The sequence below is a fragment of the Ceratina calcarata genome, unplaced genomic scaffold (assembly GCF_001652005.2).
Source record: "Ceratina calcarata isolate Rehan_Ccalc_2016 unplaced genomic scaffold, ASM165200v1 scaffold25, whole genome shotgun sequence".
NCBI lineage: Eukaryota > Metazoa > Arthropoda > Insecta > Hymenoptera > Apidae > Ceratina > Ceratina calcarata.
In genome coordinates this window covers 2,097,822-2,116,051 of record NW_017147017.1, presented here as the reverse complement: position 1 = coordinate 2,116,051, position 18,230 = coordinate 2,097,822, and the positions used below count along the sequence as shown (strand labels likewise).

At 32.0% G+C, this 18,230-nt stretch overlaps 4 protein-coding genes across 8 annotated transcripts; 3 read left to right on the top strand and 1 right to left on the bottom strand.

Annotated features, from left to right (window-relative positions):
* Window positions 1-410: 410 nt before the first annotated feature.
* Window positions 411-4,473, bottom strand: LOC108622951 (putative E3 ubiquitin-protein ligase RNF144A). The gene is made up of 4 exons (XM_018021146.2): window positions 2,865-4,473; window positions 2,568-2,730; window positions 2,190-2,503; window positions 411-2,095 (listed from the first exon to the last, which is right to left on the bottom strand). Exons 1-4 carry the CDS (start codon window positions 3,429-3,431, stop codon window positions 1,859-1,861), a joined length of 1,281 nt encoding a protein of 426 aa, XP_017876635.1. The 5' UTR covers window positions 3,432-4,473; the 3' UTR covers window positions 411-1,858.
* A 597-nt stretch (window positions 4,474-5,070) lies between these two features.
* On the top strand, window positions 5,071-10,069 carry ABCB7 (ATP binding cassette subfamily B member 7). 2 transcript variants are annotated; one of them, XM_018021196.2, is made up of 12 exons: window positions 5,276-5,340; window positions 5,607-5,883; window positions 7,121-7,372; window positions 7,431-7,638; window positions 7,719-7,885; window positions 7,956-8,234; window positions 8,316-8,490; window positions 8,572-8,729; window positions 8,810-8,973; window positions 9,040-9,169; window positions 9,239-9,514; window positions 9,596-10,069. In XM_018021196.2, exons 2-12 carry the CDS (start codon window positions 5,623-5,625, stop codon window positions 9,842-9,844), a joined length of 2,319 nt encoding a protein of 772 aa, XP_017876685.1. In that variant the 5' UTR covers window positions 5,276-5,340; window positions 5,607-5,622; the 3' UTR covers window positions 9,845-10,069. The 2 variants fall into 2 exon arrangements, with proteins under 2 accessions (XP_017876686.1, XP_017876685.1); XM_018021197.2 differs by lacking the exon at window positions 5,607-5,883 and having other exon boundaries at window positions 5,071-5,340.
* A 239-nt stretch (window positions 10,070-10,308) lies between these two features.
* Window positions 10,309-13,516, top strand: LOC108622977 (lebercilin-like protein). 2 transcript variants are annotated; one of them, XM_018021195.2, is made up of 9 exons: window positions 10,309-10,453; window positions 10,608-10,717; window positions 10,839-10,990; window positions 11,109-11,327; window positions 11,384-11,503; window positions 11,574-11,806; window positions 11,874-11,943; window positions 12,013-12,458; window positions 12,539-13,516. In XM_018021195.2, the coding sequence occupies exons 1-9, from the start codon at window positions 10,392-10,394 to the stop codon at window positions 13,494-13,496; spliced, it is 2,370 nt and encodes a 789-aa protein (XP_017876684.1). In that variant the 5' UTR covers window positions 10,309-10,391; the 3' UTR covers window positions 13,497-13,516. The 2 variants fall into 2 exon arrangements, with proteins under 2 accessions (XP_017876684.1, XP_026667675.1); XM_026811874.1 differs by lacking the exons at window positions 10,309-10,453; window positions 10,608-10,717 and having other exon boundaries at window positions 10,974-10,990; window positions 11,078-11,327.
* A 423-nt stretch (window positions 13,517-13,939) lies between these two features.
* LOC108622873 (uncharacterized) lies at window positions 13,940-18,029 on the top strand. 3 transcript variants are annotated; one of them, XM_018020979.2, is made up of 6 exons: window positions 13,940-14,137; window positions 14,592-14,975; window positions 15,052-15,431; window positions 15,494-15,590; window positions 15,675-16,119; window positions 16,202-18,029. In XM_018020979.2, exons 1-6 carry the CDS (start codon window positions 14,089-14,091, stop codon window positions 17,598-17,600), a joined length of 2,754 nt encoding a protein of 917 aa, XP_017876468.1. In that variant the 5' UTR covers window positions 13,940-14,088; the 3' UTR covers window positions 17,601-18,029. The 3 variants fall into 3 exon arrangements, with proteins under 3 accessions (XP_017876468.1, XP_017876467.1, XP_017876469.1); XM_018020978.2 differs by having other exon boundaries at window positions 15,494-15,605; XM_018020980.2 differs by having other exon boundaries at window positions 13,940-14,426; window positions 15,494-15,605.
* The last annotated feature ends 201 nt before the right edge of the window (window positions 18,030-18,230 follow it).

Genomic DNA, 18,230 nt, shown 5'->3' with positions numbered 1-18,230 from the left:
GCACGAACGTGCATGTAATTACAGGAAGATCATAACGATAAAATGACTTCGTTTCGTTTAAATATTAATTATACTCACGTATCGTTCTATAATTTAATAAGATACGTACACCTATAATTATAATCGCACATGACTCGCTATCTTATTACTTATTAATTAATTTGTTACATTCTTTGTGTTCTCGTGTTCGATTTAAAATAACTTGTCTGCACAGTTGCACGAACATAGATATACTTGTACATAGATATTTGTTCTTATATATATACATACACATCTCATGTGAAGTACATAAGTTTAGATATACTTCAAATACAGCTCTTATATACATTCTATAGTCAATAATACAGAGTACACTGCAGGTGTAACGCCTACTTAGAAACTTGTACATACATATTGCACAATTTTTTTTATTTTTCATTTATTATTTCATTGTTAACGAATATTTATTCAGACATTGCAATTAGACATTATTTCTGTGTGTGTATATATCTCGTGATATTCATGCGCGCACATGTATAAACAGGTAAAGTGAACAAAGTATTTTATTCCGTTGTATTAAGAATTATAATTAAAAATTAATAATATAAAGCAGATGTCTTTCTCGAATGAAACAAAAAGAGCATTTTGACGAACTAAGATTACATATTGTAACATGTTCCAAGTTTATGAACAGTTTATCCCTGGCTTTTTAAAGTTATTTGATTTTATTGTTTATATGTTACAATTAACATACTGCTTTCATTACTTCCGTTTTTACTTTATCATCGATTTGAAGAAATAGATCACACAGGAGATAATCCTTTTCCTTTCAGCTCAACCATTTATATTTATAAGTCTATCGTTAGTAAATATATTAAGTATATATTAGTAATAGAATTTACAAGTATTTAGATTTCACTTCTCAAATTCGATAGAACATAATCATATCGATAATTACACAGTAATATACGTACAGTTAATTCAGCAATATAAACGAAGAGTAACATGTTAATGAAACAAAGTTACGTAATCAACGATTCGTATAATTTTTAATGCACACGCGTGTCTTTGCTTTGCTGAATTCAGAACATACGTACATATACATATAGATATACATTGCTTAGTAATTTACACTTATGGTATATTTATTAAATTTCTTTTCAGTTAATAGACGAAGGGAAACACATTAAAGGTGTGTAGAAACGATATTGAGTATTGCTAAAAGGTAGTACGTAAATATACAGAAAGTACTAATAGTTACGTATAAAAAAAATCGTAAGGCAGACTATTATTTGGTACGTGGTTTACAAAAAAAATAAAAAAATGAAGTCAATTTTGAATGTGGCAGTTAATCCAATGAAAACATAATTCTCTGGAATGTCAGAAACAAGAATTATGAGTGTTCATGATTTAGTGTAACAGATGTGTTAAAATGGGAACGTGGTATTACTCGATAATAGTAAAAAAAAGTTTACTATCTTTCAGTATCTAATGTGGCATCAGTTAGGTATTAGTAGACGTCAGTTAGATATTAAGTATCTTTCCATGATCGTGATATTTTTACATAAAAACGATTACATCGTGTGGACAAACACACGAGTACCATCGAAATTGATTAATTTGTAAACAATACATAGATAGTACGTAAAGATAACGTAAATAGTTTTTAACCATACGAAAACATACGACTGACTGAGACAAAATAAGAATATATCTGATATATAGATATATATATCCTTGCAATAAAATTTGTTCATCTTTATGATTCAATGTATATCTATATAGATTACCAATTACGTCCACAAATTAAATACTCTATTCTAATCGTTTATGATACTGGAAAAAAATTACAAGAATATTGTAAAAGTTTCGAGTTTCTCTATGTAGTAGTATCACCCTCCTCTTGTTCAAGCCTAGATGATCCACATACACGACATTTACAACATACAATGCACGGCGCGGCCAATAAAAGTAATGGCGATGCAACGAGCAAGAGCAATCCAAATCCAGCAAAGATTCCAATAACTTGTGTTCTATGCCAAATAACCGATGCACGTGAATGACCCAATTTATTTTTACACGGTCCTTTGTCGTAATGTCGTAATAAAAAGTCGTCCTATATTGTTTAATGGATTTGTATGATTTAGAAAGTTCGAACGAATATATAGTATGCATAACATTATTGCTACTGTAAAAATTGATATACTTACATCTAAAGAAGCTAAACAATACCAACAAAAAACATGTTTACATCTTTTACACATCATTTGAGCACATCCTTCGTCCTTTTCGATAGGTACCGAACACATAGGACAACATTTGATGTGATCGCCATCGAACGGTATCCCTAATGAGATATCTGAACAGGGACCGCTATGCCAAGACTCTCGACATATAGAACAGAAATCTGTCGAACAATTTGGACAGTGAACAGGTCCGATTGGCGATCCAGTAGAATTTACAGAACATATCGTTTCACAACCTGCACGTGGACACCAAGCGCGTGCTTTGTCCATAGACACATCTGTACATTGGAAAGGATTAGTATGTAACAATATAAGATTTAATGACCAGTACGTTTCACATACCTCTGTTCAACCTGAATTTATGATGCTTCTCCATAAATTCAGGACTAACGAGACTTGATATCTCTTTAATGGAAAGTATTGCTCCATGTTCACATTGTGCATCAGGACAACTTATTTCATATGCACCTTCATCGATCTCAAATTCAACATATGCTTTCATACACTAAAACATGTAAAATACATATGTACACGTAAATATATGCACACGCATGTGCTCTTATTCTGGCTGCTACTAGTTATTAATGTGAGAATATTTTATCTAATACTGATATTTATATAGAAAACACTTGCACATACATCTTTACAATAGGAACAACCACAGCCTTCTATTTTAAATATTTTAGTAAGAGAAGTATCAACAAGGCATAATTTACAGAAAATACATCCAAGCACTGGCTGAGAACCTGCAGGAACAAAATTGCCTGCGGCTAAACTGTAACGTGAACTAGATGCCAATGATAACAAACTGGAACAGCGAGAACAGACTCTGCTTCGATTTATAGGCCTGCCTTCCAGGGCAGAAGTACTCAATCCTACAGCAGTTTCACATTTTCTTAGTACTCCAGGGCCTAAGCTCAGCCAGCTATTGCCACGAGCTTTCAAGCTGGCACTGCTCTCTGGTCTGAGTAAAGGAGCATCTGCTCCTTTTCCTACTGCAGTCCTCTCAGTGAGGGAAAGGTTTACAACGCTTGCTTCTTTGCGTAACAGAGGTAATCGGACTCCAGTGAGTTTATTGGACTTGTCAACTTTTTTCTGATTATTGGCAACTTTGTTAGAAGGATTGACAGACGTCACTGAACTGGTAGCTGTACCCATATCCATTAGTGGAGCTCGTCGTACGACGAGCGAATGTAGGCTGGGCATCCCCTGATTATCAATGTTGATTTCATTAACAGTTGCAGAGCAGAGCTGTATTTACTTGCTTCTGTCTGCCCATCTATGTCAGTACTTTTCATTTAACGGGCAATGTGTGTAAATTAAAATTTAAGAATGTCGCATCCGTAAAACGATTTGTCACAACATAGTAATAATTCACATCCACTACAATTTTGCAGTATGTTTCGTGGTTTATTTTCTCTCGGTATTCATAAGCTTTGTTTAATATGTATGTGCTCAAGGTGATTGGAATATTGATTTCGATTAGAAAGTTACAAAGTCTTGTTTTAGCAATGTAGATATACTTGGATTTTGATGGAAATCCGCTGACGTTCTAAACTTTCAATCGAACATTGTAAAACATAGTCCAAAACGATTACTTTCGAAAATAAGTAAACTGATGTTAAACTACAACATTACAAAGATGATTTCTCGAACCAACAGATCGAACGGAAAATATTGCTGGCTTTAAACTGCTGTCATAGCCATTTGTTGTGCTTGCCAGTCCAAAATATGTGCATCACCAAAGTAACACAATTGCTACGTAATAATTTCACACATATTCATTACCCCATTACCCGTAGGAACGCAAATTCATTGACATTTTAAACGTGAATCTTCACGAACGTATGCTTCTTCGATTTTAGAGTTCTTTTTTTCTAGTTTCACGGACTTTTCCTGTACGTACGTATACGTAGATATGTATGTATGTAACTCAGAAAGTGTCCACTGTATCACAAAGTACAGTACAGCAAACAATACACAAATTACTGACTAACTACTTCCTCCCCCACTTACTAACATTTTTTTCATCCTTATACTTTCTTTTACAACATTCAACAAATTATTATTACGTAGATATTGTGATATCCAGGAGAAAATTATGGTTTTAAATTCCTCAGTTAGAAGTATGTACTGCCTGTGATAAGGATCGGTGATAAAATTACTACGTGAATTGTGATATCAGAAATTCTAATAAAGACCACATTTTTTAACACTATAACAAACAATAGTTAAACTTTTGATATCAGGCCATGAAATATATGTATATGTATATTATTATTATTATTATTATTGTATGTATATATGACGTATGATTTCAATGTCTTATACATGCTGATAAGATAAAATATAAATTTATTTCAAACATTCCTCGCTATAAATTTTATACTTTTTATCATTGCTGCGTATGTATATAGATAAGATACTTAAAAATGTGGTACATAATAAATGTAATTGTCGTTGTCTTTTTTAAAACTGAAAATTTACTATTTTATATTCTCTGCCATGGATGTGCTTTATATTCAAAGCACAGAATCCTCACCTAGATATATATTGACAATTATTAGAATATATAATAAACAATGATCGTATGATTTGTGAATTAATTCCATAAAACTTGTTCTTAATATTAATTTAATGTCTCATTTATTGAAACATTCGCTGTCTAATGTCTAATTTAATCTTGAAGATTTTTTTAGGAACGAACTCTTCATTTCCCTATAATAATTATTACTGAATTTCTGACATCTGTCAATTAGTTCTGCACTTCTCGCGCCAGGTAGCGTCTTTATATTTAAATAAAAACACTTGTACAATGTACATTTGTAGTGCAGGTTATTCGACCGTAGCGTACACCGTACTACTATTATGATCTAATAACCTGATTTGTGAATTTCATTTTTATATATTAATATTGTGTGTAAATATTTCTAACATAATGTTAAGCATTATTTTATGCCGCCGTGTGCCACGGATTGGATACAATGAAAAGAAACTTTGGATCAAACCATTTACAACATATACAATTAAATCTCGAAGGCAAATAATTTATTGTGAAGGGGTTTTATCTCGTACATCCACATTTCGCGCGATATATCCTGCCTTTGGAATTAGGGTAACATACCTAATTATATATAATATCGTCATAATTCTTAATTTAATTTGTAGCAACTTGTTTCAAATATTTGCTAACTATATTTTGTTAACCATATTGTAGCATATATTTAAGCTATGAGCATGACTCGCAAAAGATATTAATATGTGCTATCCTGATAGCAGAGTGTGCTCCTTAATTAATAATAAATTCATACCTTGTAACAAATTCTTTCAGTGATATTGAATTGCATATTACTTCAAAGTATTCCTTTATTGCTTCTACAGATATAACATTTACATAATGGGTAGAACTTCAAGAAAGCGTCATCAAAAGAAGAAGCTATATATTAAAGAAAAAGCAGAAAGTGAAGAAGATAGTCTGGTGCATCTTAAATCTTGGCTATTAACAAAAAACTGTTTATCAGTTTACGACTTAGTTCCATTCAATTTTCTTGTTACTGGCAGGGGTTTGAAAACATTGAAGGATATTAAGCCCAATGATGTACTGATTGAACTGCCTTATGAAATACTAATAACAACATCTGTATTGTCTCAGAGCAACATCAAAATTTTGTTTTCTGAAACTGAACATTACAGTGCTCAGTGCTTACTGTCAATATTTATTTTATACGAGTCACATTTGGGAAAGGATTCAAATTGGTATCATTATATTAATAGTCTTCCAAAAATCATGACAAACCCAGATTTTTGTACACATAAGGAAAAGAGTTGTTTACCAACGTTTATTACAGATTATATGTATGAGTTTCATAAAGTACAAAATGATTTTAAGCTACTTATTAAATCTATGAATAATTTAGATTTAAGAAAAACTTACTGTCCTCATTGTCATTTGCATTTAAATCAAATAATCACTTTTGAAAAATATAAATGGGCATATTACATTGTTAATACGAGGGCTGTATATATTGACATGGGTCAGATAGAAACAAATAAAAATGTTGCCATTAACGTAAAACATCCAAATAACTTAGCCTTGGCTCCATTTTTAGATTTGTTTAATCATAATATTTTTAGTACCACGCGTGCCTCAGTAGTTATGAATAAAAATGGAAATAAATTTTACCAAATTACTACACTGAACACATTCAATTCAGGATCACAAGTTTTCATTAATTACGGTGCACACAATAATCTTAAATTGTATGTTCACTACGGTTTTATCATACTAAATAATCCATTAGACGAAATCTATTTTGATATTAATGATATACAAACTTGCTTTGATGTTCCGAAAGCTAAGTTAGATTTTATTAGCTCTAATCATTTACAAAAAAATATGGCATTTACAAGGAAAGGCTTAAATTATAATGCAGTGTCTACGTTATTTATAATAAATACAAATTTAAAAAGAGATCAGTGGAGTACAAAAATATATGGAAATTCTCTTAAATCAGAGGATATAATAAGCGTACATAGTATAGCAAGGCAAATTTTAACTCTAAAGAGGAATGAATTAACAAATTATTTTATAAATATGAAAAGCCTTGATCAATGTACAGAAAGCTTTTCAATTGCCATAAATCTTATAGAAGAATATATGACAATATTAAATGAATCTTATAATCATATGAAAAATTAAAATTAGAAAGTAGCATGTATACGTATAAGGAATAGTTTATAACATTTTAATAAAAAAAAGTTGATAATTTCCAATAAAATTTGTTCAATTTTTGCTATACGTATCTTGAATAAAGTATTTTTTAAAACATTATTGGCGTGTTCATGTTTTCAATAAATAAATATTAAGATCACTAAAAATTTCATTACTTTTATAGTGTTGCAGTGGGAATGTAATTGATCGCGCACAGAAAAAAAAGAGTATACTACAGTCGAAGTCTCTCTTGCCGTCGTTAAAATTTCCATGGGTATTTCCGGAATTCATCGGTGGGAAGTCGGTCCAGCAGAAACGGGATTGTTTCCATCCCGGTGTAACTACCTTAAGTCGTGAAGGTATCGAATTTCAAGAGAAAGAATCGGTTACATCTTCGAATATGATTAAAGCAATGCTTAGATATATATGGCCAAGAGTAAGTCACTTTCGATACTTAATTCTTATTACAATAATCTATATCTACATATTTGCAGGACGATCCTGACATCCGAAGAAGAGTTAAAGTAGCTGTTAGCTTGCTCGTTGGTGCAAAAGTCTTAAACGTTGCTGTCCCTTTTATTTTTAAGTATGCAATAGACACCCTTAACACTCAGCACGCAGCAAATACTGGTCACGCTCTCCTAAGTTTAGACACTGCACCAGAAACAGTTGCTACTGTGGCTACGTCATTACTTGTTGGATGTACGTACTACATTACATAGATCATCATTACGCAAATGATATTAACAATACTTTACAATGATATTAATTTGTTACAACAGATGGTATTGCACGGGCCGGAGCGGCTGGATTTAGTGAATTGCGAAACGCTGTATTTGCAAAAGTTGCGCAACATTCAATTCGACGAATAGCTAATAATGTATTTTTACATTTGCATAATTTAGATATGGCCTTTCACTTAAGTCGACAAACTGGAGCATTATCCAAAGTATGACTGTTTTGCGTCATTGTCGTTTCCGTCATGTGAAAATATTAATATGATCGATTTTATTTTATAGACAATAGATAGAGGAAGCCGTGGTATAAATTTCGTATTGAACGCTATGGTATTTAATGTTGTACCAACTGTCTTCGAATTGTCATTAGTCAGTACAGTCTTGTATTTACAATGCGGTAGTGAATATGCGACTATTGCCCTTGGCTGCGTTGGAATTTACGCTTTATTCACGTTGGCTGTTACTCAATGGCGAACGAAATTTCGAATGTACATGAATCAGGCTGAGAACGAAGCAAGCAACAAGGCGATAGATTCGCTTATCAATTATGAAACAGTAAAGGTACATCAACAATTCACTTTCCTTCACGAGTACAATAAAATCGTTTAACATAATTAAATAATTCATTATCTTTAATGCTAGTATTTTAATAATGAAAGATTCGAGATTCAAAGATACGATGAATCTTTAAAAAAATATGAAGCTGCATCACTTAAGACGAGTACCAGTTTGGCGATGTTAAATTTTGGACAAAATGCTATATTTAGCGCGGCTCTCAGTTTAATAATGGTGCTAGCGTCTAATAATATAGTCGAGGGTAATTCTTTTTCTACTTAAAATATATGTACGACGTGAAAATTGTAAATTCTAATATTTTTTAAAAATCGAATGAATGCAGGTTCCATGACAGTAGGAGATTTAGTGATGGTGAACGGACTTTTGTTCCAATTGTCAGTTCCCTTGGGATTCCTGGGTTCGGTCTATCGTGAAGTTAGACAAGCGTTAATCGACATGCAAACAATGTTTACTTTAATGACGATGGATACTGCTATTAAGGTATTTGTTGTTTAAATGTAATAGTGGCTAAAGAGTTATTCACCTACGGACGATTAACATGCTTTATGATATGATCTCAGTCTAAAGAAAATGCTACACGTTTCAACATAACGTCAAAGAATTCGGATATCGAGTTTAAGAATATTAAATTTCAATACATCGAGGGAAAACCTATTTTTAAAGATATGACTTTCAACATTTCGAGTGGTAAGAAGATTGCCATTGTCGGAGGCTCCGGTTGTGGGTGAGTTTCACATTTTACAATAATATATCATGATCATATAATGTACACTTTTTAAATGCGTTCTAGTAAAACAACGGTAGTGAGATTACTATATCGCTTTTTCGAACCACAATCAGGAGGTATTTTCATAAACGGACATAACATACGAGATATTGACTTGGAAATCTTAAGAAAGTCAATAGCAATCGTCCCTCAGGTAATTAGGACTAAGAAGGGAATCCCACAATGCATATATTTACAATATTAAATCGTTAAACTATTTTAGGATACCGTTCTGTTCCATGAAAGTATATTTTACAATCTTCATTATGGTAATTTATGTAAGTCTAAGGAGGACGTTTATGAAGCTGCGAAAATGGCAAATTTACACGAGTCTATTCTTACATGGCCGAAAGGATACGACACGCCTGTAGGAGAGCGTGGTCTAAAATTGAGCGGTGGTGAAAAACAGCGAGTAGCGATCGCTAGAGCGATTTTAAAAAATAGCCCGATATTAATTTTTGACGAAGCCACGTCGTCCCTAGATTCCATCACAGAACACGTAAGTTTCCCTTATATCCTAAAGAGTTTATATTCTAAATGTCGATGAACAAATTTTTGTTGCATGATGCGGCGTTTACAGAACATTCTTGAGGCATTACGCAGAGCAACCACTGGCCGAACATCCATTGTCATAGCCCATCGCTTGCCTACGGTTATGGATTCAGATGAAATTTTGGTATTAGACAAAGGTTGCTTAATCGAGAGAGGAACGCACGATTCCTTACTAGCTACGCCAAATTCGTTTTATAACAAACTCTGGGAAACGCAACATATAGGAATGATTAAGTCTCAAGAAAAAAATAATAATGTTAGAGGTCCAGGAGTTTAATACGCAGATAACAATTATCTGTACAACGATGAATATGAAATGAGCAAATCTAATACTGAAATATAGTAAAAAAGAGAAGTCATTATTTATATTACTGTATCCTGTGTGGTATAAGTAGCGCCAGAAAATGATACGAGTAATGATATTAACGAAAAACTTGTAATATAGCGATGCATGTGCGGTGCGCATGTTTATTTATATGATAATAAATTATATATATATGTATATATTTAGTTTCTTAATTTGCTTTTAATTAAATGAGCATTAATAAAATTGTGATAAAAGTACTGAGTAAAATAAAGAACTATGCTTATTATTTTTTTTTTATAAAATGTTCTTTTTATAAAACCAGAATATTCGGAATACTAGACAGCACCAGAATCCCAAGCACCATTGATTAGAGAATGTTGTGCACCTGTTACCTTGGTAACTGGTTAAAAACAACTATGGATGCTAATACAGTCTTTAATAAGTTTGGACAATGATATTATAATTTGTTGTTATAAAAGCACCATGTTAGTTGTGATGTAGAAGTTGCAAATATAAAATGCAAACTGAAGTACCTACATTACCTGTAGTACATTACAATGCCCATAAAAATCTCAATAGGTAATCACAGCAATGAAGAAACGTTCTATAAATATTGTGATAACTTGTATTCTACGAATTATATTCATATTATTCTTACTGTCATTATGTCTGTCAGTGTTCTGAATTATGTCTAGTAGAAGCAGTGTTTTTAAAAAATTATACATGTTTACAGAAAACAAAATTCTAACTTAGGAAGACCAGCAGTGGAAACGAAAGTTAATACACCTCATAAAAATGTAACATATTTTTCAACTAAGAAGAAGAATTTGCATCCTTTACTTGGTTGGTATCAACATTTCATAAATAATAAAGATGTCATGTCTACAGTATTTGAAAAAATGTTTGTTGAATTACGATCTTTCTGGTAATTATTAAAAATCATATATCAACATTTAATGTGTAGGACGACCATACCAAAATAATGTTCGACCCTGTTATTCTTCGGAGCAATCAAAACTTAATAAAAACAGCATCGAACAGAGAGTTCTGTCTGTGAAAATGTTACGAATTAAGGAATTGCAAAATCAATTAGCCGATGCGCATTACCGATTAAATGTAATAGTTTCAAGTATTGTTCTATATAAAATAGAGATTTCTCTAAAATTCGTGTATGCATTACAAAGTGTATATTATTAATTCCAGGCGTATTGAATACAATTATGTATTTTCGCAGGAATTGGCAAATGAGAACAAATTGTTAAAATCGTTGCAGAAAAGGCAAGATTCAGCGTTGAAACGTTACGAAGGAACGAACGCGGAACTTCCACGGATTATCAATACCCATCATGAAGAGCTGAGAGTGCTTCATATTAAATATAAGAAATTAAAAGCCTTGCAGAAGGAAACTTGCGATTTACTGAAAGAAAAAGAAAACGAGCTTCAGCAGTTACAGGTAAATGTTACTGTAACAATTTCAGACAATAAAAAATTAGCAAGCCGCATTTCTAGGCGCAGAATAAGCACTTGTTGCAGCTCAGTAAAGATCGTAATTTGGGGGAAAGGGAGAAGCTGCAATTACAAGTTTCCGATTTAAATCACAAAATACAACAACAACAAGATACGATACAGGTAACTCAAAATTTAATATTAATATATACAATTTTTAATATAAAATTAAAATGTTAAACTATTCTATTAGACATTACATAGAAAACTGAATCTCGAAACTAAGAGCTTGAAACAGCAATTACAATCGGAAATTTCTAAACGGAAAGAAACGCAAAAGAATTTAGATGATGCCACAGAAAAATTGAAAGGCCTGGAAAATTTATTAGATAATAGAGAACGAAGATTATATTATAACGATCAATTGTTTCCTGAGAAAAATCGACGTTTCGGTACACGATCTCTTACCAATTTAAGAGATATTAGGTATGTGAAATATAAAGTATTGGCTTAAGTTCTGACCAATTTTTTTTTACATTAATTGCTTTTCTAGTTCGTCGAATCCTCTGAAATTACCGGATAAAGACAAGAAATGGCAAACGGAAATTCAAGAAGACAAATTGGTAAATTTTAATCTTATTAGTATTTATATCATTTAAAGAAATACTTTGTATTAATTTCATGTTCCTTAGCCTTTACTTCGTACACCTGATGCAGAAAGTAAAAGTATGAATACAGAGGAGAAAGTGAATTTGAGTCAAACTTTAGACGGTTTAAAGACAGAGACAATGGCAAACTTGGAGCAAGTGCGAAAATACCGCCTTCAGAAATCACCTTACAGAAAGATAGACAATGCTGGAGAAACATCTAAAGAATTAGATTTAGAAACGAAAGAAGCGTCAGATACTTCAACGGCCTTAGGTGATTCTCTGCGAGAAAAGGAAGGCGAAGACGCTCAAAAGTACGAAATAACTGCGAATAAATTTAGGAAACTATATGAAAACCGAAAATACGAGAATTTTGATACATCATTAGAAAAGGAACTCGTATATTCGTCTGGTGGTAGTGAAAGTGAAAATGAGAATTTCAAAGATAGTTATAAAATTGCAAAGAAGAATTCTAAACAGATGCGTGTTAGGTTTGTAAAATTTGAATCATTCTTTTCTCTAAATTTTTAGATTCTATTTCCACTTAGAAATTAACGTTGTTATATCTTAGATTAATTAGCAGCGCAGATGACACTTCTGATTCAAAGGAACTGACATTTTCGGATAGCAAATATGAAGATAAATTAAAAGTCTTGGTTGGAGAGAGGACAAATTCTTATGAAAGTGACTCAGAGGTAGAAACTGAAGCGAGAAAACAATCTATTAAACACTATTTGGAAGTGGATCATCAATTGATTTCATCTGCATATGACAATCAGTCTCACTATAATTCTGATAAGGAAGTGGAGAAATTGACTTCTTCAAGAAACATTTTGAGCGGATCACAAAGGCTTTATCAAAATTTAGTTAATGAGATGCTTGCACAGAGTAAAAATGTTGAGAATGATATTTACGTTCAGCACGACGTGGAAAGTAGTCAACCAGAATACAAGAACTCAGCAAATTTAGGAAAGAATATATTTAAAAGAACTGTACATGTGACTCAAGAATATAATGATACAACCGAGTATGATCTTGGAAATGAATCATTGCAAACATACTCCAAGGATGAACATAGTAATGGACAATTAGTAGTAGATGAAAGTATAGAGAATCATAATTTAGAAGCAAGAAATAAATTAAATAAGCAAGAATTAAACAAACAATCTGAAAGTATCGATGTACTGTCAGTACGTTCGCAACCTACTGACAATACTGGCAATGGTTCTGTTCAATCTAGACTAAATAATGTTAACTCTACATCTGAAATTAACATCAAAACAAAGAAGACTAATTACAATAAAGAGAAGTTACTAGCGTCCATGAAAGCTATAGATGATAACGAGAACATTGAATTTCTAAACCAAGACTATGACAGACATAATGTAACGAGTAGAAAACAAGTAAAAGATAATGAACTGAATAATTTACCAATTCACATGAAGAGGAAGCAGGATATTATCAAAGACATATTTGACAATGACGTAATTAAAAACGAATCCGCGGATAGTTATAATAAATTACATTAAAATGTAAATGAACAGAGCTTAGTATGTATTATATCTTTTTATAATACAAATATTAGTATTATATATATGTATACAATTCTATTTTATAAGAGGTTGAAAACTTCTTAATGTAATAAAATGTATTTAAGAATATATTCTTTAAAACTTTGCATTACCTTTAATAAACCTACCAAACACAAATAGTTCGGATAAACTTTTTTTATCGGAATAATTATTACTTTAAAATCACGATAGAAATTAATAGCAAACAAACAGGACAGTTAATTTCACAATCGGTATTTTACTAGTATCCATTTTAGATAATTATAAACATTGAAAGCAATAAAAAAAATTATACTTGTTAATTTCACTACTCATAAAAAATATAGAAACTAATTCCCGAAAAAATTTGAAATCATAGAAAAATACATATACAAATCCATAATACAAATCTCACTGACCTTTCTCGCGAGATCTTCGAAGATTGGCACTATTGGCAGTACTGTTTCAGGATTGACAAGAAGAAAGAAGACAAACAGGAGAACAACAAAAAGGAACCTGTTGTGCACAGAAGGTAGTGGAATGAATACACGCCGCGAATACAAATGCCATAATGAATACCAAAACAAATCATGAATACGCTTCAAATTCATATAACGAAGGTACTAATTTATTCGTTTTATACACAACTAACGCAGTTTCTCGTCTTTTTAATATAGGATTACGTGCTAGCATATAATATACAATGATTTTTAAGCAGTAAGTAAGGTAGAGATAAATTGTGAAAAACCGTCTGCTGGGCGTCCTTATGGCGTCTGCTAGAGTGACGCTTGAAGAATAATTTCGCATTATTTGATAAAAAATAGAAATTCTTATTTTTCTGATAATATCCAAGCGATTTACGCATTAAGAAAATAAATAACTTTACGCTACTGTTTTCTAATAAAAAAGGTAACTAATTTTCAAAAGACTGTTATATGTCATAGGATTAGCAATGTGATCAACATATTTGCTATTTCTTCATGAATATTAATACTCGTAACGATAGAGGTAGAAAATATTTATTATGATCGTCAAATTGAAAATTATTAAACGGTATAATGATATTAATTTCAGGTATTATGGGAAGCGATAGTCCTGCTGCTTTGTTAGATATGCTTGCAGAAGTTGCATCTCAAACACTAAATTCAGAAAAGAAACGTAACAAATTGTTGATACTACCACCGCAGTGCAAGTCGAAGGCAGATCACGTGAAGAGGAAGAGCCATGAATCATCCTTCAATGTGCCACAACTTCTATCTATGCCTACTACTCAACTGATTAAATTATTTTCCATTTTTACAAGCGATGAATTGAAGAGGCAATACTCATATACATGTGCTCTGATTGTTGGATGTGGCCAGAAGTACACTAGTTTTGCAAGCGAGGAAAGAGCGAGAATGTCTATTAAGATTCATTTAGCAGAGCACTTGGAATACTTAGAATCCAATAAGGAAGCCTGTAAGTAAATGTTCTCATATTAACATGAAAAAGCAACGTTACATATTAATAGCTACACGATAATTGGACTTTATAGATAAAACGTTTATTGCAAAGTCAGTCGGACATAAAAGTTACAAAGCAAACGCCCAAAATAAAAAGGGTAGATTCCAACAGTTAAGGAAACCGCAAGAAACATTGAATAAGGAAAACAAGAATATTATTACGGAAAAGCCAACAAATTATTTAAGGAGTATTCTGCTGAATGACTCGACTTTTAAGGAGTTGGATAAAAACAAAAATGTTGAAAAGAGAGAGAATTCTAAAAAGGTGCATAATGCAGAAGATAAGGATACGGATATAATAGATTCTAAGACCTTTGGAGATCACAGTTATTCTGAACGCTTAAAAGAAGAAAACCCTAATGAAAAGGAAGCACCATATAATAATAATCCTGGAACAACATCAGATGAGAATGTAAGTCCGACTATAATATATTCAAATTAATAAATTCTTGATACTTATACTTTTTTACGTAGATTGTTCTTATGGTCGTTGGTACTGACAGTGTACATATGAAAGAGTATACTCATATTAAAAAAAAATTGCCAGAGAAGAGCAATAAAAAATCTGAAGGTATTTATTTGCCAGGTAAATTTGTGAAATATTTAAATACGCTTTATTATTAATGTGTACATTAATTTTTTGTAATATTTTTAGATATATCATGGTCAAACGAAGATAATGACAAACATACAGAGATTACAATTACTAAACCTAAAGGAAAAGCGAAGTTTATAGGCACTAGTAAAGAGGAAAGGGAAATGGCGTTGGCTTTCATGGAACGCATTAAGAAGAAAGGAAATCCTACAGGAAACAATCTTGAATGTCGAATATGTAATCCTCCACGAAGTTTCACAGCACCTACGACGTTGGTGTCCCATTACCGAAGTCACGCGGGAATAAAACCGTACGAGTGTCGTATATGCAGGGCAGTCTTCACCCGAAGACATAGTTTGAAATATCACATGCTAATTCATCAAAATCAAACTCGATTCACGTGTGCTGACTGTGGGAAAAAGTTCAGACATCCGTCGCATTTTAGAGAGCATCGGCGTAGGCATACCGGCGAAGCACCATTTGGATGCGATGATTGTGGACAACGGTAAGCACATCGCTGTTATATTATTTAGTACATAAAATGTGCAATATAACATATTTAAAAAGAACATTCGTATTTTGATCAGATTTAAAACAAGAAACACTTATAAACGGCATTTAAAAACGAGACACGGGAAAGTCCTAACTACTACCGGGGAATTGTTATATCTTTCTGAAGAAGATTTTCAGAAAGTTAAAACCAACAGGAAAAAGAAGAATGATATAAATAAGGATTATGTAATGGATGACGATGTATCTGCAACGAACACAATTATACGCTATGAAAACGAAAGCGGTGCAACTAAAGAAGAATATATTATAAATAACGACGACACTGATAGCGATAAAAATTGGGAATCGAGCAACACGATAAAAGTGATTGAGAATTGCTTCGAGACTTATGAGGTTTGTCCGGAATCTCATTCAGATAAGACTGATTCTGTAGAGACTGAAATACCTATAGGAAACAGAACTTCTAACAAAGATGAAGACAGCTCGTCGGATCAGTACACAGACGAAGTACATAATAAATCGCAACATTTGCAAGGTACTTCTTACATTAAGTTAGAAGTGATTGAAGATGATAATGTATGTCACAATAGTACTGGTCAACATGAAATAATTTATCATGATATAAATCAGGCGTCACCGTATATTCGAGTGGAATATAATGATTTCGTGAATGATATAGTGACTACGGATAGTTTAGAACTTGATGAAAGTTTCGAATTGTCGGAACAACAGCTTAACAATCGCGCACAGATAACTGACGATAACGAAGAAAATTATTTTGATTTTGGGTCCAATGATGCTGTGGATGAACTGCAAGCAAGCACACGTACTAAGCTAAATGACACAAATAAAGATAAGCACATAATAGTTACTCAGGAAGATATTAGATATGAGAAACAGGACAGTGATATTAACACTCTTAATTGTAAATCGTTTGATGAGCTGACCCATGAAGTTACTATGTCAGAGGAGCTGATAAGTTTAAATGCTTTGGAAGATGTAAATGTAGTTACTGACAAAGTAATGTCGGTACAAAATACTTCAGCAGATCAAGACGAAAGTTGTACGATACAAGCAGATAACCAACTGCACAGTTATCAAACAGTTATTACAAATTTGATAAATAATCGAGTCACACCATCCTCGAACTTTATCTCTGAGGAGGGTAAAAAAGCATCGAATTCAATGGAACAACGCTTGTATCTTCATAATGAACCCATTGCGAGTATAATAGTTCAAGATAAGTGCATCAATATACTTCCACAAATTAAACCAAGAAAGCAATTAAATAAAAGGCAAAAATTCACACTTTTCAATAAACATATGCAAGCTGTTAATATAAAACAGAATGGAAATCAAAATACGATTTTGTTTTTAACTAGTGATACATTGCAAAACAATGTATTTAAAGTTGATCAAAACAGCACTGCCAATAATGGAATTAAAAAGGGAAGAGTTGAGAAAAGTAAGTAATCTTTGAATAATAAAAGTATCGTTTTCATTGAAAGCAATATAACTTAAAATTAAATTAACTGCTGCTATAAAAATATAAGCAAATGATAAAGAAGCACTGTTAGTATGTAATATATAATATTTCGATTTCTTGCATATGTAAATATTATTAGAAAGAAGAGTAGACTCACTAATGTTTTATCAGGAGATTATCAGGAGAAAATAATTGCGTTGTAATATAAATAGTGATTCGAAGAGAAAACTTCTGAGAAATGAATAAAATATTTTTACATTATTTTGAAATATACAGTATTAGCGTAGCTTTTTTATATGAATAAAAGTCAAATCAAAATCATGTAAGAATGCATTTATTGCTTTCAAGTGAATTATTTTTAGAAATGTTCGGAGTGTAATCCCTTATAAAAATAAATTACGCATGTTACAAAATCATTGCCAGACATTCCAATTATTCCAATTAAAAATATAATTCTCGTTGAATTTGCTGCAGCAAGCTTATATGTATATATCAATTACTTAATCATACGAAATTATACAGAACTTAGAGAGATACTTAGAAGCAATAACAATCGAGCGTGCCAAATGTTGAAGAACGTAGCGCAAATTCATAATTTGCTTAGTAAAAAGAAGATC